The sequence below is a fragment of the Trametes versicolor genome (assembly GCF_000271585.1).
Source record: "Trametes versicolor FP-101664 SS1 unplaced genomic scaffold TRAVEscaffold_4, whole genome shotgun sequence".
Taxonomy (NCBI): Eukaryota; Fungi; Basidiomycota; class Agaricomycetes; order Polyporales; family Polyporaceae; genus Trametes; species Trametes versicolor.
The window spans coordinates 2,364,469-2,385,172 of record NW_007360324.1 but is presented as its reverse complement, the minus strand read 5'-3'; the positions used below and the strand labels follow the sequence as shown (position 1 = coordinate 2,385,172).

General features: G+C 55.8%; 8 protein-coding genes across 8 annotated transcripts; 4 read left to right on the top strand and 4 right to left on the bottom strand.

Moving 5' to 3' along the window:
• Positions 1–369: 369 nt before the first annotated feature.
• On the top strand, positions 370–6,222 carry TRAVEDRAFT_165868 (poly(A)-specific ribonuclease). The gene is made up of 18 exons (XM_008038786.1): positions 370–714; positions 769–1,101; positions 1,149–1,350; positions 1,404–1,606; positions 1,655–1,910; positions 1,963–2,072; positions 2,127–2,377; positions 2,428–2,732; positions 2,799–3,104; positions 3,162–3,222; positions 3,271–3,380; positions 3,437–3,549; positions 3,598–3,884; positions 3,944–4,078; positions 4,133–4,380; positions 4,438–5,556; positions 5,611–5,948; positions 6,002–6,222. Exons 1-16 carry the CDS (start codon positions 419–421, stop codon positions 4,675–4,677), a joined length of 3,456 nt encoding a protein of 1,151 aa, XP_008036977.1. The 5' UTR covers positions 370–418; the 3' UTR covers positions 4,678–5,556; positions 5,611–5,948; positions 6,002–6,222.
• A 1,775-nt stretch (positions 6,223–7,997) lies between these two features.
• TRAVEDRAFT_165863 (uncharacterized protein) lies at positions 7,998–9,111 on the top strand (the record flags this gene model as incomplete). The annotated part of the gene is made up of 3 exons (XM_008038785.1): positions 7,998–8,361; positions 8,413–8,933; positions 8,984–9,111. The coding sequence occupies 3 exons, from the start codon at positions 7,998–8,000 to the stop codon at positions 9,035–9,037; spliced, it is 939 nt and encodes a 312-aa protein (XP_008036976.1). The 3' UTR covers positions 9,038–9,111.
• Positions 9,112–10,059: 948 nt separating this feature from the next.
• TRAVEDRAFT_46029 (uncharacterized protein) lies at positions 10,060–11,090 on the top strand (the record flags this gene model as incomplete). Its single annotated transcript, XM_008038148.1, has 3 exons — positions 10,060–10,420; positions 10,480–10,988; positions 11,037–11,090. The coding sequence occupies 3 exons, from the start codon at positions 10,060–10,062 to the stop codon at positions 11,088–11,090; spliced, it is 924 nt and encodes a 307-aa protein (XP_008036339.1).
• A 594-nt stretch (positions 11,091–11,684) lies between these two features.
• On the top strand, positions 11,685–12,903 carry TRAVEDRAFT_71075 (uncharacterized protein; the record flags this gene model as incomplete). The annotated part of the gene is made up of 3 exons (XM_008038784.1): positions 11,685–12,060; positions 12,141–12,670; positions 12,735–12,903. The coding sequence occupies 3 exons, from the start codon at positions 11,685–11,687 to the stop codon at positions 12,786–12,788; spliced, it is 960 nt and encodes a 319-aa protein (XP_008036975.1). The 3' UTR covers positions 12,789–12,903.
• Positions 12,904–13,003: 100 nt separating this feature from the next.
• Positions 13,004–14,100, bottom strand: TRAVEDRAFT_19366 (uncharacterized protein; the record flags this gene model as incomplete). The annotated part of the gene is made up of 2 exons (XM_008037830.1): positions 13,004–13,781; positions 13,871–14,100. The coding sequence occupies 2 exons, from the start codon at positions 14,098–14,100 to the stop codon at positions 13,004–13,006; spliced, it is 1,008 nt and encodes a 335-aa protein (XP_008036021.1).
• Positions 14,101–14,548: 448 nt separating this feature from the next.
• Positions 14,549–15,851, bottom strand: TRAVEDRAFT_46026 (uncharacterized protein; the record flags this gene model as incomplete). Its single annotated transcript, XM_008038147.1, has 3 exons — positions 14,549–14,579; positions 14,634–14,935; positions 15,015–15,851. 3 exons carry the CDS (start codon positions 15,849–15,851, stop codon positions 14,549–14,551), a joined length of 1,170 nt encoding a protein of 389 aa, XP_008036338.1.
• Positions 15,852–17,250: 1,399 nt separating this feature from the next.
• TRAVEDRAFT_165861 (uncharacterized protein) lies at positions 17,251–18,162 on the bottom strand (the record flags this gene model as incomplete). The annotated part of the gene is made up of 4 exons (XM_008038783.1): positions 17,251–17,425; positions 17,488–17,840; positions 17,906–17,958; positions 18,038–18,162. 4 exons carry the CDS (start codon positions 18,160–18,162, stop codon positions 17,318–17,320), a joined length of 639 nt encoding a protein of 212 aa, XP_008036974.1. The 3' UTR covers positions 17,251–17,317.
• Positions 18,163–18,495: 333 nt separating this feature from the next.
• Positions 18,496–20,619, bottom strand: TRAVEDRAFT_165858 (Arginase/deacetylase). Its single transcript, XM_008038782.1, has 14 exons — positions 20,267–20,619; positions 20,085–20,206; positions 19,885–20,027; positions 19,764–19,828; positions 19,682–19,707; positions 19,597–19,622; positions 19,438–19,539; positions 19,227–19,383; positions 19,129–19,171; positions 19,068–19,076; positions 18,980–19,007; positions 18,854–18,926; positions 18,773–18,787; positions 18,496–18,714 (listed from the first exon to the last, which is right to left on the bottom strand). Exons 1-14 carry the CDS (start codon positions 20,569–20,571, stop codon positions 18,635–18,637), a joined length of 1,194 nt encoding a protein of 397 aa, XP_008036973.1. The 5' UTR covers positions 20,572–20,619; the 3' UTR covers positions 18,496–18,634.
• Between the last annotated feature and the right edge of the window lie 85 nt (positions 20,620–20,704).

Below are 20,704 nucleotides of genomic sequence, written 5' to 3'. Positions count from 1 at the left end.
CAAGCCCATCCCGAGGAACACCGTGTGGCAGTTTGAAGCAGTGCTGTCCCGTTAATGCCAAGCCTTTTGACGAGCCGTAAAGAGGGACTCACCTGGTTCCAATTTGTAAAAGAACTTTATACTGGCTATTTGAGCATGGGCAAAATTCAGCGGTGCGTGACACCGCAAAAAAACCTCAACTACCAAGAGGATATCATAAGGACTTCTGGTCGTAAGTAGTAGTTAGAGAACTTAGCAGATTGATATCATCGCCCTATGGTCGGTAGGAGGAGAGGGAGCTGTGCCACTGGCAGTAGTCGGGCCCGGGCGCTCCGCAACTTTGGACTGGTGGAAGCGCCCAGTGGCCCGACCCTTCCTGCTTCTCACCACCATCTTGTCTCTGCTTGGTTCCAGGCTGGGGCGGCGTATGTTGGGTTAAATGTCGAGTGCGTATCGCCAAATCCCATCGCTCACCTATCAGAGGGATGTCTCCCCGCAGCCCATCACCGCGCTCTCGTTCGACCCGGTCTCGGACATATTGTGGTCAGGCACAAACTCGGGACATGTCTGCGCATACTACACTCCTCAAGGACTACGGGGCGTTCACTATCCAGTAGGGGGTCACTATGCCGTGAAGAAGATTCTCGCGACGGACACCAGCGTGGTGGCGTGCGGCGTCACGAGCGAGGGAATCGGTTCTTGGAGCAAGGGCGGCGTGAACAACTGGTATTCCAAGTGAGGCATCCTATAGGTCTCCATCTCTGCTATAAAGCTTTAGCTGGTTCCCAGACCGGGAGATCAAATCGCAACGTTCTCCAATAAGCCCGCAAACTCGTCCGCTATCGCAGTCTCGACCGTTACGCCGGAATTGCTCCTGTTGAACACGCAAACCGGCACTGTGATGAGGCGAACGCCGGCACCATCAATACTGACGCATTTGCATTACACCGCGTCGCAGTCGTACTTTGTGTCAGGCGATGCAGACGGCTGGATTCGACTACACGACCCGCGCGATCTCACCAGTCGATCAGTCGCCTCTAGCTCTGTCAAGGCTCATATTAGCGGCATTCAGGGGATCGAGACGTCTTCGACGCTTTTGTATACCATAGGGCTAGGCGTACGGTGAGCTCGACATCGAACAATGGTGTGCGTGTACTAAGAGGGAGCAGACAAGGACGTCCCATCCAAGATCCTCTCGTGAAGATTTACGACCTGCGGACACTCAAACCCCTCCCGCCCATACCCTTCTCAGCAGGCCCTGCGTTTATTACGCGATTTCCGAATCGTGCCACTACCCTTGCCATCACATCGAGTCAAGGGCTTGTCCAGATTGTGGATACGACCAACCCTTCCACGAACGAGTTCTGTCAGGTTTGTTCCAAACGTTTGAGCCCGTCTAGATCCGCTAATTCACTATCTCGCAGCTGGACATGGCATCTTATATAAACTCAGTGGCGATATCTCCCAGCGAAGCATATATGGCGTTCGGGGACTCCGACGGTGCAGTACATTTGTTGTCTGCAGCGGAAGAGGATGCAATGCTGCCCTTCAACGGATTTGACGGGAAACCCATCGACTGGCCTGACACTGCTGAATCGCTTCCCGATATCGAATGGACAGACTCGACGTAAGGTGGTGCACTTCGTTCGTTTATCCGGTGCTAACAGACTTACAGTCCGCTAAGCTCTGTCGGAGTTCCCTTCTATAACACCGATCTCCTCTCGTCGTGGACGAAGGACCTCATACCCAGGACGCTGTACTTCCCGCCCCCTGCCAAGATTCCTCAGCAGGTCTTGAATTCCATCAAGGTCAATGACTCGATAGCGTATGCGACGCTCCCGAAGGAACTTCGGGGCAGACGCAACGTTGTCTCGAGTGCGCCTAAGAAGGCGGGCGGGCGGTTCAGGAGTGGCAAGACTCGGCATACCGATGTAGGTGCATCGAAATCACGAATATGGCGTCGTATCAATGCTTAGTTCGCAGTCCGAACCGGTCACGCCGACGTACGAGTACGCTCCGGACACGATCCCAAGGTGTTACCGCAAAGTGGAGATCGAGTACTCCAAGTTCGGCGTTGAAGACTTCGACTTTGGGTAAGACATGCCAGGCGACATGCATGGCAGTCAGACTGCTAAATCATGGCATAGGTTTTACAACAGAACAACCTTCAGCGGACTTGAGACGCACATTCTCAACTCCTACACAAATCCCATCGTGCAGGTTATGCATTACACGATGCCGATACGACGGTTGGCGAAGTCACACATCACAACGGACTGTCCGCACGAACACTGTCTGCTATGTGAGATCGGCTTCGTCGCGCGCATGCTCGAAGACGCACACGGGACCAACTGCCAGGCGAGCAACTTCTGCAAGACTGTCGGGGTCCTAGCGCAGAGTAAGTGCCTTTTAGCTTCCCCCATCCAAGATTCTTATTGACTGCCGCAGTGCACAACGCAATCGAGCTCATCGACTATGGGCGGGAGAGCGCGGACCTCACGTATGCGCACATGATCCAGATGTTCCACCGCTTCCTCGTGGACCGCTTGAGCACGGAGGGCAACTCGTTCCCGCATAACCCTGCCGTACTTCCAGATGCCGGCCCAGCGGACCCGCATTCGCCTGCGCCCGCGCCGATCACGCAGCTGCTAGGAATCGACGCGAAGAACGTCATCGTGTGCGCGAGCTGTAACGCAATCCGCGAGAAGGAGAACATGACGCACCTCATTGACCTCATCTACCCCGTCCGCAAGGTCCGTCGAGCATCCTTATAATATCACTGTTACATTCAGAGACTGATCAATGAGTCTTACTTTTAGCAACCAACCAACGACCCAATACACGAGACAGACTTTGCGTCCATCCTGCGCAACTCGCTCCTTCGCAGGACGACACACAAAGCGACATGCCAGACGTGCAAGCAGTTCGCAACGTTCGAGTCACGGCGTGCGATCCGTTCGCGCGACCTCCCTCCGGTGCTAGCGGTGAACGCAGCTGTGCATAACGAGGACACGCACAAATTCTGGCGCGACCAGCGCCGCCAGACGTTCCTGAAGCCTCGAGTTGAGCTGCGCGGGCAGCTGGAGAACATGGACGACCCGGAATCCGTCGTTTACGAGCTTAGGGTGCGTATCAGGTCAGCGTGGTGGGTTAGAGACTGACGAATACGCGTGTGGTTGCAGGCGATGGTCGTGCAGGTCGTGGCGAAGGACGCGAACTCGCATCTTGTCGCCCTCGTCAAAGGTTGGTACTTGATTGCTCTGTACCTCATGTGACTAACGAGTGGGACAGTACCCGAAGCGGAGGCATCGCAAGATCCCGAACCGTGGTTCATATTCAACGACTTCCTTGTTCAGAATATGACTGAGGAAGAAGTATTGAGTGTACCGTCCAACTGGAAGGTTAGTCGTCTACCTTCGCTATCCCTGCGATCGTTGTCTGAACCATGTATCAACAGGTCCCGGCAGTTCTGTACTTCGAACGCGTCGACATCCGACAGCGGCTAAACTTCAATAGTTTGCCGGACAAGATGGACCCCACGATTCTATGCCGAGACACGAACATCGCAGTGTAGGTTCATGCACCTCCCATGCGACAGGCTTACTGACAATGCAATAGTAACCGGGACCCTCGTATCATCAAGCACGATAACCTACGTTACGAGGAGCTTCCTCGACCCGGGACGCTCATCGCCATCGATGCGGAGTTCGTCTCGATGCAGCAGGAAGAGACGGAGTACCGCTCGGACGGCACGAAGAAGGTCATCCGACCCGCGCGACTTTCCCTGGCTCGCGTCTCTGTCCTTCGTGGCGACGGTCCCAAGGAGGGCGTGCCGTTCATCGACGACCATATCCACACCAGCGAGATCATCGTGGACTACCTGACCGAGTTTTCTGGTATCAAGTGTACGCTTACGTTGTTTTGCGTCGCGCGCGGGCACCCTGCTAATACGGCTATGTCGCAGTCGGGGACCTGGACCCGAACCTATCGCGGTATACACTTACTCCGCTCAAAGTGGTGTACAAGAAGCTGCGTCTGCTGGTGGATAGCGGCTGTATCTTCATAGGGCACGGCCTGTCGAAGGATTTCCGCATCATCAGTGCGTTCACTCTTCTTGCTCAATAGCTTCTAGGACCTGAACGTCCTGCACTAGACATCTTCGTACCGCCTGAACAAGTCATCGATACCGTTGACCTGTTCTACCTCGAGCACCGTCATCGTCGGCTCTCGCTGCGATTCCTCACCTGGTTCGTGCTGAAGGAGAACATCCAGACGGACACGCACGACTCGATCGAGGACGCGCTCTCCGCGCTAAAGCTGTACAAGGTGCACCTGCAGTTCGAGGCGGAAGGCACATTCGACAAGAAGCTCGAGGAGCTCTATCGCGAGGGGCGGCAATACGTAGGTTTTCTCCCCCAGGAAGCGGTTACGCGCAACGGACTAATATGGCCTATACAGAACTTCAAACCACCCGCTCCTGCGGGCGCGCCAGCGAACTCTCCTGCGCCGCCATCGGGGGCCGCGAGTCCTATGCCCGGGCAAATTGCCATGGGACGGGGTGCGTTCTTGCAGCAGCCGTTCGGGCATGGACCGGGACCGGGACAGTATCCGCTCAACGCTATCGCGACCCCACCCTTCTTCCCCGTTCAAGGGCAAAACCGCCATGGCTTCATGCACCAGAACTGGCGAAACCGATAGGGATGCATCACGGACGGCGAAGCAGAAGGCGTAACGAATGTTGTATAAGAGTGCCTTGTATCGACTAGAGCCATTGTAGATCATACGTCGTATTGTTGTCGCGCAGTGTAGTTGCAATGCAAAAGTATGTGTAAACGCAGTACACGATGCAGACAGACAGTACAATACACGATGGTAAGTATTATCTTCTGCTTTTCGTTGAAGTCCTCTTCTTCACCGCCTTGACCTCCTTCTCGAACCGGCTGCGCTTCCGCTGCCGCGGTCCATCCTCGCCCATATCCTCGAACGCGTCGTCCCCCGAGCGTGCTCTTGACCTGGCGAGCACGCCCTCCTTCTTGCCCCTCTGCCGCAGCTCTTCATACCCATCCCCAAGAGCCCCGCTCCGCGTCCTGCCGACCGACTTGAGGATGTCGCCAAACTCGTCCTCCAGCCCGACCCCAGGGACGCGCCCACGACGACCAGACGCCATGCCAGACCCGCCAAGCGCGAGGTCCGCCTCGTCGAGCGCGCGGCGACGCGACTCTTTCTTCTTCATGACCAGGCGCGTGAAGTTCTCCTCCTCGAACTCGTTCATACGCTGCAGCTCGCGCGCGCGGCCAGACGCCAGCGCGGGGACACTACCGAGGCCAGACGTTGACTCCGCGTGCGGGGCAGACGGGTCGAGGTGCGCCAGGTTGGCGAGGGCGGAGGGCACCGGCGCACGGCGCGAGCGGTCCTTCTCCTTGTTCTTGCGCGACTCGATGTAGGGCATCGGCGCGAGCTTGGGCGGGCGGTAGACGCCGTCGCGCTGCCCACCGCGCGTGTCTGCGCCATCTTCGTCCTCGTCCTCGGAGCCTTGGTCCATGAGGGCCTGCGGGTTGGGGCGGAACGCGAGTGGGTCTGCTCGGCCGCGTGAGTGGGTTTGTTTAGTACGAAAAGAGAGAGGATGCGTACCGTTGATGATGTTTTTGTCCGCCGAGTCGCCCTCCTCCGCGATGCGCACGAGCTTGTCGATCTGGTACTTCATACGCCCCTCCAGTACCTTCACTTTCTCGAGGACTATGCGCGCTTCAATCGTGGCGTCGACGCGGTCGCCCGCGCCGGCACCGCGAGCAGGACGGTCCTTCGCGCTGAATGGGGCGTCGGGAGGGGAGCGGTCTGCGAGCGAATGTCCGATGGCGCGGCGAGCGGTGATGAGGCTGAGGGACTGGAGGTAAGAGAGCATCATGTGGTGTTTGAGCGAGAGCAGAGAGATCCCGTTGCGCGTGTCGAGCTCCGATGTTTTGCTCTGTCTGAAATGCTGCGTGTTAGAATCACGGACGTCGAGAGATGGCAATGGGCGTACTTTTCTCGCAGAGACTTGACCGTGTCCTTCGTCGAGGCCATGCTGACCCGCATCTGGTCCAGGAGCTCGCAGAACGCCCGAACATTTTCGTCGCTGATTCCTCCGTCATGTTGTGAGATGCTGGCCAATGTCGCTGTCACTTCAGCCGACATATTGGAGGAGAAAAAGGATTGCCGGTTCAACGATCTTGTTTCCCCTAGACAGACGAAGGTAATCTTGGGTGGGGGGAGGAACGCAACGGGCCGCCGAGCTAGGCCGAGCTGGGGAGCTCACTCATTCAGGTGTCCGGGGTCCTGAAAAATGATTTCTTCGACAGCACTAGTCCTTGAGATCTCGTACTGCTTCCTCGCACCTCGATATTTTGGCTCATCATCTTGGGAGACTTCACAAGATACAAATTAATATCTGAATGTGATATTGAAGCTCAAAACGGGAGAGAGTGCTACAAAGGCTTGCGTTAAGGGAGCCCACTACTTATTACGACGCTTCATGCGATTAAGCGCCATACTGCTCGACCAGTGAGCGCACTGTGAGCGCTCACTTCGAATCTACGGACGAGGCTCCCGGCGGCACGATCGAGAGTCCACTAGCGGCACTCAGGAGCACCACGTTTGGACGAAGTTCAGTCACTGAGTATATCCTGCATATTAATTACGCTACGTAGTACGACGAGTACGCTACGTGGTACGAGTACTAGTAATGCCTCCCTAGTGTCCGGAGTCCGTATCCATACGTTTTGAAGGTCGCTGAAACCCGGCCTAGTTGCCCCTTGGGAGTCGGACGATACAACGACCTGGAGGGGGGAGTAAAGGGTTTGTTGAGCAATTTTGTGCCAGAAGCGGTTTGAAAAAGAGGCTAGAATCAGTTAACGGGTTTCTAAGCCGCCGCCGATAATGTTATCGAGCGTAATGCATGACATCAAAGTTGTCAGAGCCCAGTGCGTTTCATCTCATACCACCACCACGAGTGCTCTTTTTCCTTCCACTCACATGCGACAACGACGATGGCCTAGCAGACGACGAGGGTGAGATGATGGGGGCATTTTTAGGATTTTTCTGGCGCAGACGGTCTTTATAGGCATCTGCATACGTCTTCGCTTCCATTCACACGATTCGTCTGCTGTTATGCTCACGGGGCCTCCCAACAGCTCTTTGGGGTCAGGCTCATCAGCAACCAGTGACGCTGGCGAGGTAAGCAATATATTTGCGGCTCAATGTACTACCCTGTTGACCCCATTTGCTTCCAGCGTTAAGACGGGCCACCGGCCTATGCAACTTGCTGCAATTTATACGGCGCACCAAGCCGATTAAGTAGGAGCACAATATGACCCGTCGTCGTCGACTATCAGAAGAGGCTAAGCTCCCGTTAGTGAGCATGAGGTGGCAGAACGGTTCTCAGTTTATATTGTGGGCCACGCGACGCCTAAGGATAAGTCGCCGTTAATGGCGGTATGTTGGCCTTCGATCACTCTACATAGCTGTTGAACCCAGGCCTACGAAAAACAGGGTTTTTCCGACCGGCGAAGAGAAAAGCCATGAATGTGTTCGAGAGGTGTATGGTGCTATATCTGCTTGGACTTGGCGATCAACGAGGGCTCCCGTACTTCTGCATGTCACTACCACGAGTTATCTATGCCGGGACGGGATCAGTCTTCCCTGCAAGGTGGATATAGCAGACTGGCGGCTTTGGGATCCAATACCATCGATGCGGTCGATGGAACGTTTGTTGCTGGACCATGTGCACTTCGATGATGCCGAGCAGGCGCGTGGCGTACGAACGCGCATGCGTTGAACCACCTTCCAAGTTAATCTACTCTTGATAAACTCTGATCATTGCACAGGGGCTGAACGCGCTTGCTCTTCAACGTCTGCAACATCTACTACGTGGTGAGTGCATACTAAAGAGCATACCTCGTTCTGCTTCTAACTTGTTCACTCAAGCAAGCCGCGAGAGTGCCAACAAGCAGATTTGATCGTGACGCGCATCCGTACACGTCATGTCTTCGAACAAGGTGCCTTCCTTCGCAGTGGAAGTCGGGGCAGCCCTCCAAGACTCCACACTCTCACCGGAGCAAATCGCCGACCGGATTGTATCCCTATGTCGGAGAGCAGTGCGAGAATCGCCAGAGACACCACAAGGGGACGATAATACAGACTCACCCGGGCTGGAGACGTTCCTCTGGCAGGTCTGGGGAGCCCTCATCACGCTCGCCGAAGAAGATTCATCTTATCACGACCGCCTCGCCAGTATCCTCTGCGAAATTAAGTCCCGAGGTCGGGAGGATTGGGCACTTTGGGACACTCCCTTCGACTGGGCGAACCTCCCTGTCTTCGGGTTTTGCGCCCGAGAGAACATGAATGGTGCGTCATGCCTTCTCAGACATACAAAATTGACGTTCATCGTTACTTCAGGTCCTCAGCCTGACGGCCAGAACGGAAGGACCGTCGCGCGCGACCCCGAGTATCTCGCGGCTCTCTCTGGGGCCCCGCCTGTCGACTCAGCCGCATCGCGCACGGGCGCCCATGCACGGCTTAAATGGCTGAACATGAACGCCTTCCTGGCGCGCCTCTGGGTGCTCGATGTCTGGGACTGCGCATTCTATGGGATCTCAACGATGCGCATGTCGCTAGAGCCACACTCGCTGCCTTCGGACTCCAGTCAGTCTCACGTTGGTCAACCCAGTGTCGAGCTCGACCTTGAGGTCGCGGCGCTCTGGGTGCGCGTTGCGGGGAAGCGCATGTTCGAATGTCGCGAGATACTGGGACCGAAGGGGAACCTGGATTGGCCTCCAAACCGGGGCTGTCCAGGGGGCAGTGGAGGGACCTGGGATGGCGTGGATGGCTATCATCCGGAGCGCTGGCAGCACTGGAAGGCTATTTTCCGCGATATCAGTCAAGGTCAGTGGAGGAGGAACGTGATCGATGCGGCGAAGGTATGCAATTTTGCGTCGATTGAGGACAAGGGTACTCAAGCTATATATAGGCAGCGGTTGAGGTCATGGAACAAATCGAGCAAGAGGCCGTCGCGGCTTCGTAACCAGATATCTCAGATTCTCTCATTCGCATTACTCGAAATCCTGAAGCTTACTGAATCTTCCAACAATACCTGCCCCGCCGCACTGCGAACCGGTTGTCTCCAGTGTTCCCAATACGATTTGACGCAGGGTCAGTCTTACAGAAGTCCTGGGCGAGTTATGTCGCTTCCCCACGCCACATATAAAAGGATTTCGTCCATCTGTTTAGCATGGGTGAGCCCACAAGTCCTTGGGGTGCCCAATTGCGCCCTGACATTGCTCGTTGCACAATCGTTCGCGGAATACTCATCAGAACCCATGACACGATGCACTGGTACGAACACTGCTATGTGAGTGTTGCATCACCAAGCTGGCTATGTAGTTCTGTTGAAGACACGCGGTTTTTGGGGGCGGAGAAAGACATAGCTGCCGTCCTCACTTATCGGAGCGCGACACGCTTGAAGATGAATTGCTGTTCACGGCGGTATGCCAGCCTACAATCGCTCCCCATGGCAGTTGAACCTGAGGTACGCGATGTGTAGCTCTCCCCGCAATAGACCGTACGAGATGATCATGAGCCTATGTTCCAGAACGACGCGCGATGTAACCATGCTCCCTAGATCGGGGGGAGTTCGCTCGTACTCGTGCAGGGACTCCGAATCACGCCGGCGCAAGACTAGTCTAGTTGCAATTTGTAAGGTGGATGTATACCTGCCTGGCTGTCAATCGCGGCCATTTGGAAATATCCAACACGATCGATACGGACAATGAACCGTCCGTCGCCGGACCATATGTAATTCGAAGATGCCAAGCAGGCACGCGCACGGAAACGCATGCGCCGAACCACCCCTCAACGTCTGTATCTCCTCTTCATAAACCCTGAGCATCTCCACAGACGTCGAAGGCACCACTGTCTGCAACATCCCTAAGCGGTGAGTGCCTGCTTCAGAAAATATCTCCTTCTGCTGCTGATTCGTGTTCTGAAGACCGCTGCGAGGGTGCTAACAAGCAGATCCAACCCTGACGTCGCGTATCCCTCCACCCTATGTATAACTGGGCACGTTCCTACGTGCTGGAAGCTGTGGTAGCCCTCCAGGACTCCACGCTCTCATACGAGCAAGTTGCAGACCGGATTGTGTCTCTATGTCGAACATCAGTACGAGAAGCACCGGAGAGCGCACGTCAGGACGAGAGCACAGACACACCTGGGGTGGAGATGTTTCTCAGCCAGGTCTGGAGTACCCTGCTCAGACTCGCCGAAGAGGATCCATCATTCCATGACCGCCTCGCCTATATCCTTTCTGAAGTCAGAACCCGAGGCCAAGAGGACTGGAACATCTGGAGGACTTCCTTCGATTGGGCCAATCTCCCTACCTTTGGCCTTGAAGCTCGGGAGTCTATGAATGGTGCGTCGTGCCTTATCTGACTCACAATGTCGACTCAACGATACTCGTCGCTATTATAGGTCCCGAAGCTTTCGACGAAGACAGGAGGTATGTCTCCACGAACGACCCCGAATGCATCGCGGCTCTCTCGGGAGACCCACCCGTCGACTCGGTCGCCTCGCGTGCGGGCGCCCGCGCACGCCGCAATTGGCTGAACTTGAACGCGTTTCTGGCCCGCCTCTGGGTGCTCGATGTCTGGGACTGCGCATTCTATGGGATCTCAACGATGAGCATGTCGCTAGAGCCGCACTCCATGCCGGATCTCGGATACATTGGACCCAGTGTTGAGCTCGCGCTCGAGGTGGCGGAGGTCTGGATACGCGTTGCAGGGAAGCGTATGTTCGAATGTCGGGAGATACTGGGACCCAAAGGAAATCCGGAGTGGCCCTTCGGGAACTGCCCTGGGGGTAGCGGAGGGACGTGGGACGGCGTAGATGGCTATCACCCGGAGCGCTGGCAACATTGGAAGGGCATCTTCCGTGATATCAGTCAAGGTCACTGGAGGAGCAATGTGATCGATGCGGCGAAGGTACGCAATTTTGCTTCTATGGAATCAAGACATACTCACTATCTCTAGGCGGCGGTTGAGGCCATGGAGCAAATAGAGAGGGAAGCCGTCGCGACTCAGTAGCAGGGGGGGGGAGTTCTCGAACCAGTGTCAAGAGGGTTCTCAGATGACATCGTACTACACGATTTTCCGAAGGTTGCTGTCTCGTTTAAGGTCTCACCTTTGGTTAATTGAAAACAGTCACCTCTCGACGCTTGTACTCCGGGCATAAACAAGAAACACATCGGATCTTCTTCTTAAAGCACTCTTGGCGGATCATTCCCCTCATCACATTATGCGCGCACGTGTTGCAGCTATTCGTTTTGCAGGCCTAATCAAGCCTGTAAACACCGACACGCATATACGACTGCTACACTCCCGGAGTATTGGCCAGGCGAGTTTAGACGATTTCCTACGACATTGCGCTGATCATCGCACTGCAATGCCAACATGGTCCGGATGAGTGCTGCACTGCCGACACGGTCTGGGTGAGTGCTACATGCTAGGCTCACCTTCATCGCGTTCAAGTTTGCCGTCCGCGAGGCTCGGCGGCACCGCTTTAAAGCTATGACATGCTGTACGATGTTTCTCAGGGAACGCGGGTATGTCCTGAGGCGTCTTAAAAGGTCGCTCAGATGATGCGATCGTGGACGACGCACCTCCTACCCACCTATCATGATGTCTACGCCCCCACCCATCGAGCTGGCCACGGCAGCCTTGCAGGACAAGACGCTTTCCGCAAAAGCGCTCGCCTCGACAATCGTCGCGCAGTGCCGCCACACAGTGCAGCTCGCGGCCGCATCGGACGAAACGTCCGGCGGACGTAAGGAAGACGGGGACACGCTTGGGCTGGAAGGGTATCTGTGGACTATCTGGTTCGCGCTCGCCGATGTCGCGATGGAGGACCCCTCGCGTCATGACTTCTTCGTGAACGTGCTTGTCGCGATCAAGGCGAACGGGAATGAAAACGGCGAGTGGCAGATTTGGAGCGAATCGTTCGATTGGGCGGACCTGCCGCTCTGGGGTGCGACCGTCGCCGAGACCATGCATCGTGGTGCGTGGAACCGTCTTCCGCCCGCTGCTGCCCGCTGTCAGTCTCGCCCGTTCCATGAGTGCTGACGCACTAACCAATAGGTCTGACCCCGGACGACGACGACGAAGGAAAGAGGATATGGCCATACGATGAGAAGCTGGGCGAGTCCATTCTTGCAGGTGACACCCCTCCGGATACGCTGGAGGGACGGGGTTGGGCTCGCGCACGCACAGGATGGCTCAACTACAATATCTTCCGTGCGTGCCTCTGGGCGCTGGACGCCGTCGAGGATCCACACTGGGCGATGGTCATGGTCGCCGGGTACCTCGAACCGCTCTCACTCCCCGAGGACGTATGGAGGTCGAAGCCCAGCGACGCCACGTTCCCATGCGAGCTGGGGATGGAGACGGGGATGATATGGTTGCGGGTCGCAGGCGCGCAGATGTTCGCGTGCCGCGAGGTTTGGGATCGTGAAACGAAGATCATCACCTCCCCGGGAAGGAGTGGGGGAACGTGGACGGGCGTAGTTGGGTATCACCCTGACCGATGGGCGCATTGGAAGGATATCCTCCAAGCCCTTGTCGAAGAGGAGAAGGGCGAGTGGCGCCCGAACGTAATGGAAGCGGCGAAGGTGAGCTTTTAAATCATTGAGTTTCCGGCCAAACACATGGCTTACTGGGATGAGTCGGCTATAGTTGACTTTGCAAGCCATGGAAAAGGTGGAGGGATCCCACAGACCGCGAAGCTGATTGAGAGGTACATAAATCGCAGGTTCATAGTCGTGGTGTTACAGCCGTACAAGTACACCGTTTCCTCTCAAACTCCTCACGTCGCGCATCGAGGTAGCATATCAGGACAAAAAAAACTTACACTGCATCGCTGTCATAGACGTCGTCCACCTACAAACCAGTACGTTCAATGTGAGTCTCCGGAATTGAGGAAATACTCACTATAAGAGCCGCGCTCAAAGGCCTTGAAAGCGCGCCCAGATTTCGCGGGGAGGCAGGCCAGATTTGTACGGACTGTCCTTGTGCGACATCCGGCGTGCTAGGGCGTCCCAGTATACGTTCTCGTCGCGGGCCTGCCACATCCACTTCTTGCCGTATTTAACGACAGTGCCGAGGTCCGGCGTGTGCTTGTATCTGCTAGACTCCTCGGGGACCCGGAAGATATCGCCCGCGTTCATAGCCTCCGAGCACATCCTGTGGGCGTCCGAAATAATGGAGCGGCGTGTTCCATCAAGAGAGAACGCGTCCTCACGTCGCGGTAGGTAGACGGGGAAATGGTACCAAGTGGTGACCCCGGTGTTCGCCATGACGAAGACGGCGGGGAGGTACGCGGCCAGAAGATGTACAGGTTCCTCTTTGCGCCTAGCCACAGCTGCTTGGCGGCAATGGTCCACCGCCTGGTCCCATGTGTCAGACAGCGGCCCGAGCCCCTCTTTGCGCACGAGGGATACCTGGAGAAGCTGGAACGCCTTCGCGGGATTTCCATCAGGCCCCTGGCTGTTGGCACCCACGTCGAGCACGAACATGAACGCCCAGATCTCGCGGGAGAAATCAGGAGGCCGGATGTCATTGTTTAGGAGTATAGCAGCGTTGGTAACGACAGTGATGCCGTAGTCGTTAATCTCGGCCCAGAGTTTTATCGCGTTTCCCAGAATAATCGCTGAAGGAAACCCCGAGAATGAGTGGCCGTCGGCGCGCGGGCTGCTGGGGTCGTCAGAGCGGCGACAGAATTCCCTTCATAAGACAAGGAATGTCAGCATAGGTATAGGAACGGTCAAGAACTGAGGATAATCAGAGTCATACTGGTATCGTCTCCGACGTACCTATGGCCTGGCCATCCATTCTTCTGGCATTCCTTGCTACAGTACATGGCTACGGCGCATCCGCCGCATCGCTTCAGCTTCCTCCCCATCTGGTACTCCATCTGGCCGCAATGGCTGCACTGCGGTGTGCCGGATGAAAGATGAGTAGTTTGAGAACTAATCGAGAGTATCTCTTCGCGTGTCATGCTCCCGAGATCTGACACAGCAACACGAGGCCACGGAGTAGACATCTGGAATGATTTACAAGGACGAGATACCCAGGGTTGAGTGTAACGCGATCGTGCTACTCGAGCTCTCAGAATCTGTCTGTCGATGGTGGGAGTTATAGAGAGACTGGATAAGCGGGCGTCTGATGCGCCCACAACAAGAGTGAGTGAGATGTGGCTCCGCTCCTCCTCCCATCAGGCCTCAAACCTCAGGCCTCAGGCCTCCAGTCTCAGATCTCAGACTCCGGGCTACCTTGAATTTTTGGTCTTTGTATTCCTCGCATATTATCTAGCCCCAAAAACCCACATGGGGCACCCGAAGGATCTTCGAAACCTCGTGTTGACTGACTTGAAATATATCTCAGGAGTCGTTTTAAGAGGTCAAGTTGCCGTTGTCACCCAGCATGTTATTGTCCTGCTCCCCATCAGTGCTCGCTAATACTTGTTGGAATATATACAGCCACTTTCCATCTTAGATGGACTCCTCAGGCCACGAGTAATCCCTGAGATTCACTAATGTTAGTGCACTGAAGGAACCGCATCTGCTGCATACGCACCGCTCGTAACCGTCTTTGACCACACTGAAGTTGGGGAAATCCGGGCCACCTGGACCGCCGTCTTCCGTGTTCTTGACCTCGTCTCGGAGAATGCGAAAGTTGGTCCAACATGGTTGTGACGCCGAATACTCAGATGGTACGAGCATTGCGATCGTTTGCACAGTAGGCGCCAGCGTCTCCACCATCCGCGCCGCTAAAGCCCGAAGTTTTCCCTCATACTGGTTTACATGTTTTTGCTCAAAGTATTCCCATCCTCGTCGGCCCATGAGAAGGTTCGGAGCGTGTACAGCATCCGAATGGACCTGCAACGTTCGTAGTCTGGTAAGCCGCTTCAAGGCTCCTGCGACAGTACACATCTCTGGGCGCGCAAAAAGGACATACGTCTGCACATTCAGCCTCTGGCTCCCCCGGCTGGTCGCGGACGTGAGCTCTGTACCGGCACAAGCGCAAGAACTCGATATCTGGGAACATTGCGGCGATGGTCGATATCAGCTCATCCTCCGCGAAGTCCACGTAATATTCGATCTTGAGAGTGTGAAGGCGGGTGGACCTGCAGTGACCTAGGACTGCCAACATCTCGGACGCGGGCAAGACTGGAGTACGCCGCGACGGAGGCAAGTATCTTTGGTCATAACGTTGGGGCCATAGATCGCTGATATAGGGAGTGAAGCCGTCTAAAGAAAGGCTTCGAATAGAGGACGACACACGGGAATAGAGCTGATCCTGGGGGCTGGGATAGGTGACGGTAAGCACTTCCAAGCTTGGCAGGATGGGAATGGACGGGACATCCGCGTCGGGCGGCCAAACCAGCACCCTTCGCACTTGGCCTTCATCGCAAGCAAGCTTCAGACAAAAGGAACGAAGTTGCGGCATTTGCTGCAAGACCGAGATTACCGGGGGGTCATGGGCCGCCGCGACGGGTGCATCGCCATATAGTTCCAGAGAGCGTAGTCGAGGCCACTCTGCTGCTGCCAGGACGTGGTAGGGTGCCGTTTCGTTCGGCAAGGCGAGTGTCTCGAGTGAGTCACGCAGCTTGCCCAAAATGAACCCGAGTGCTTCCGTCTCCGCATGGTAAACGCGAGGTCCCGATCGACCATGGAACATGGAATAGCGAAATGCAGTGAGTGGCGGCGGGAAGAAGGTGGGATCGTCGGTGAAGGTCAGAGGAGAAAAGAGATGGCGGCGAAGGTTGAATTCTTGCAATGATGGGACCGACATGGCCGCTTTCAAGGCGTCCCAGGAGACGCCGTGTACATACTCGTAAAATGTCTGCGTTTCTCCTTCCAGCGTCAAGCACTGTAGTTGCACCGTGTCGCGAAGAAGGGTAGTGAATTCCTCGTAGTCTAGTCTGCTGCACAGCATAAATATGTCGGGGTTCCTCGGTCGATTTCGGTCTTCGTGACCCTGCCACGGGTCACATAAGTCCCTGAGGACAAGTTCCCTTGTACAAGTTGCGTGTCAGCCCATGGTATAGGTATTTGCAACAAGCACGAAGGCGCACCTCACATGCCGGCGGATGCCTGTCGGAATGAATAGGTCGAAATGTTGCGGTACGGTGATTGTCATCTTAGTTTCGAATCGTGCGTACATCGCTGGTAGACATAAGTCGCGAATCCAGCGGCAGGTGAGCGCGAACGCGCGTAGGTCTTTCCGTCGTCCGCTCGATAAAAGGACCTCAACAACGTAGCGTATTGTGTCTTCATTCAGAGGGTGCAAAGGACGTCTATATACAACCAACTTGTCAGAAAGGTGGCGCGTACAACACCAGGAACTTGAAGATATTCTTCACCGTGACTCCATCCTATCCTCCTTGGGTGGACTTGCTTCTGCCTGCGAGGAAGTAGGGAAACTATGGATCATGGGTCCAATTTGCTCAGGCATTTGCGATGCCTTCCAAGCGCAAGCAGACAGCTGTGATGATTAATCGGAGAGGAGATGGAAGTCAAGAGCAACTCCCGAGTTGATCGACACCGGGCGCGCGCCTGGTATCGCGCAGCCGGCGCTTACTATAGCGCCGCGCGTGGCACTGGTGCGAGATCCCAGTGGAATGCTTTTCGATTTCCACACCACTCACCATGGCCAATAGCCCCGAGCTCGACGCGCTCTCTTTGATGCCTTGGTCCACGAGTACACGGTATGCTTAAATAGTTGAATATATATCATGCTGACCGAACCTGAGGCAACCACTATGGATTGAACAAGTTGGCTGCGGCGCCGCCATCGTATGCACATCGTATATACGATCGATGCCTGGGTACGAGGTTATTCGTGGCGTGAGATAATCTCACGTACGTTCTCGCGGTAGGTGGGATTCACAGGACGAGAGGAGCGTGGAACACACGTTTTCCGCATCCAGAAGCTAGCGATACACGAGAAACAGGGAGAAACAGGACGAAGCTAGGAGGAATCAAAGTGTCCCGTGTCACCACGCGTCTGACTGGAACGGAAGCCTCAACGACTGTATGCAGTAGTCTCACAGTGAGCTCTCGAGGCGAGTCAGGTGCACGCGCAGAACTTACGTCCGCATTCGAGGTCAAGATCATTTCCCGTCCGTGCACGAAGCCGTCTGACATCGCGCCAGTGAGAGCTACACGGCATGTACGCCCCTGGCCTTTCGGAGATAACAACATCAGTGTCTTGAATGGTTAATTTACAGGGTTATGGTACTTCGTACGTCCTTCTCGTTAGGCCGCAGTGAACTCAACGTGGACCAAGTCAACCTCGAAAGCCGCCCTGAGCTGTGTAATGAGGCCTGCCAGGGTCGTGTTCGCGGAGATCGCCTTGTGGTGGGCCTGTAAACGCAACCGGTCAGCGTACGCTCCTCCAGCATAGCATTGGCACGAAAAATGCATACGTCAACGCTCGTCCACCCGATGAAGAGCGCAATGACGTTGTCCTTCTCGACAACGGGGCCCCAGGCGGAGTGCACCACGCCGTCGGCGCTGCCTGCAGCGATCATCGCCTTCGAGAGCGTGTCGATGAGCTGCTCGCCCGCATCCTTCGAGGTGCCCGCCTTGAGCGTGAAGTACGCAATCTCGGTGACGGGAGCCTCGAACGCCTTGAACGGGTCGCTCGTCGGACGGACGTGCACCATGTTCTGCGGGGCCTTCGCGGTCACGTCGAAGAAGCTGCCGACCGCGGCACCGAGACGCGGGTACGTCTCGGTGTCGTTCATGAGCCGCTTGTGGTCCTCGAGGTCCTCCCAAGCTGTGTAAGAGACGATCGTTAGCACTTTAGATACCATCTCTCGGAGGCCGCCGCGAGATACATACCGACGATAACATAGGCGGACGTCTTATCCTCGTGTTGCAGGCCGAAGAACTTCCTGCACGCAAAATGAGCGTCCGATCAGGGCCGATTGTACTTTCAAGCCTAATTAGCGGTTATCATGGCCCCGGACGCACTGCAGCTGGCCCTTCTGCTGGCTGAGGATGTCGAACGCGGGCTTTACGAACGATGCATCCTTGGGTTTCGCGCGGAACGCCTCCGTTCCGGGCCTGTAGACGACTTCAATGGTGGGAAGAGACATGATGTTGGTGGTCGAGATGAAAGAGTTGTGCAGCTGGAGTGCGGTTGTGGCTGGCCGTTCTCATGCACGGCTGTATATAGGGCCCTATTCGATCGGATTAGTACGCATTCATCCCATAGGCTATAGCACCTGCTCTGTCAGGTGTTAGTGTTCGTCATCCTCCAAGGCGACGTGCTTACTAAGTCACAACTTGGCTCGGGTAAGAACGGTCTGACATACTCGCCGGGTTACCCTCCCCGCCAAATAGATGCCCAAACAATCATACTTCGAAGTCGATACACGAGCATGTTCAAGGTTTGACACAAACCTCTCATACGTCACTCGGGCGGCTGGGTGAGTATGGACGATAGCATTGTCCAATGTGTTCCTACATCCTTTTCCTTGAGAGCGTCATAAATTACACTGATGTGGATGAACTCCCTGAGTTTCCGCACCGCCCTCCGACATACTCACTACGGCGTGGAAGAGTACTCTACTCGGTGAGAGGCGTCTTCGCCATCAGCGCGAGCATCTCCCAGCCAATGTTCGCCGCCGCGATCTGCGTGATCTCATCTGCGAGGCGAAGTTTGTCAGTACTTGTGTACACGATGCCCATCAGAGGGCCGCGTACCTTGAGTGTCGTATCCTGCACAGTCGGGGCACATGTGGTCAGTCCACAGTGGTTTGTACAAGAGTGAGAACGTGGACGTACCAGGGGCGACCTCGACAATGTCCGCGCCAACGATCTTCAGGCCAGAAAGTCCTTGCAGGATCTTCTTGATTTCCTGGAGTGGCGGTGGTCAGCCTTGGGACGTGTGCGAACAGCAGCGCAACTTACTCTGGTGGTGATGCCTCCGATCTCAGGGCTGACGGATTACTTCACTTTAGCAAGCGAAACGTAGCTCCACCGATACCATTAGACTTACGTTCCGGTACTGTACAAGGTGTTAATTAGTGTTAAAAAATGAAGACATGGCAGGAACGTACGCAGGGGCGACTCCGGGGTCGAGGACATCAATATCGAGCGTGACTAGAAGCGAAATGTTCAATAATCTGTGCAGCGCGACCAAAACGGAGTAGCTCACTGTAGACAGGGTTGTCGCCGACGGTCTCCAGGATGTGCTTCACGACGCCCTTCCATCCGACGTCCTCAACGTCCTCAGCGTGCGAGATGACCCAACCAAACTCGTGGTCCTCCTCGTAGTCCTTCCAGCTGTTGATCGCGCCACGGATGCCGACATGCTACAAAGAACACGGTGAGTTCTGGAAAGCAACGGAGAACTGTACGATGCGTACGATGTTCGCGTTGTTGGGGGCAAGCAGACCCTCCTTCCACGCGTACCAGAAGTAGCTTCCGTGGCTGACGGGGATCTCCTCGTCAGGCAACCATGGCCCGCCCTGTAAGAATATTGGTCAGACGCTTGCTGACTCCTCGTTCATGCTGCGAGAACTTACAGCCATTGGCTTGGGCTTCCATGTGTCTGTAAAAGCGATGGTCAGTCAGCGATGAGCGTTGTTAACAGGGGCCGCCATATCTCACCCAAGTGGCTATCGAAGTGGATAACGCTGCACGGGCACCGTCAACAAGGTTATACAGTCAAAAACGCAGTTGTCCAACGTACCTGACCGGGCCGTACACGCCGGCTACTCCGCGCAGAAGAGGGAGCGTGATGGTGTGGTCACCGCCCTGGATACAACAACGCGATCAGCGGGTACGGGAACATACCACAGAAGAGCACATACAAGCGTCAGCACACGAGGGTGGAACTTGCCATCCTTCGCGATGCTCTTGCCCGAGTACGAGCGCAAGCTGGTGCGCGTAAGGAGTGCGGCGTTGGCGAGCTCGAGCTGCCGCAGCGCGACCTTGTTGTCGGTCAAGACCATGGCTGAGATATGCGTTTAGCTCTACTTCATGTCCGCCCGAGTGCTAAACCTGTACTCACGTACGTCGCCGCAGTCAACGACATCCAAGTGGTCGCTGACGCGGATCTTTGCTGCCACATTGATCCTGTCTACGCCAAGACGACGGGAGCCTTGGCGAATGCCGTTGGGCCCGAACCGTGCGCTAAGTAGGGGGTCAGCGTCTCGACTCCGATGTCATGAACATATGGAAATGTATGCCTACCCTGGCCTGAAACTTGTCGCAGTGTCGAAGGGCGCGCCGATAACCGCGACATCGTACCCCGAGTCCGCGTCCGCGCCGAAGCACCGGAGCGGAGACGCGCGTGCGAACGTCGTCAGACCGTGGAACGAGTCCCGCTCCCAGCGCGCGTTCGACATGTCGGCCGGAGCCGCGAAGATCTCCGTGAAGTTCAGCGCATCGAGAGCCCCGGTGTTGGCGAAGCCGACGGGGTACTGAATCGAGCAGAGGGCCTGTGCAGCCTGGCTGACAAGGATGACGGCTGCGCTGAGTCGGGGCGAGAAGACCATGTTTGCGAGGGCGGGTAGTTCCGGTCAGCGGTGGATGAGCCAGACGGTGTGTGCTCTTATAGCCCAGCACCGCCGCGGTGACGGCCTCCTGAGAGATAACAGACATAGGCACATATCTACGGCACGGGCTGAA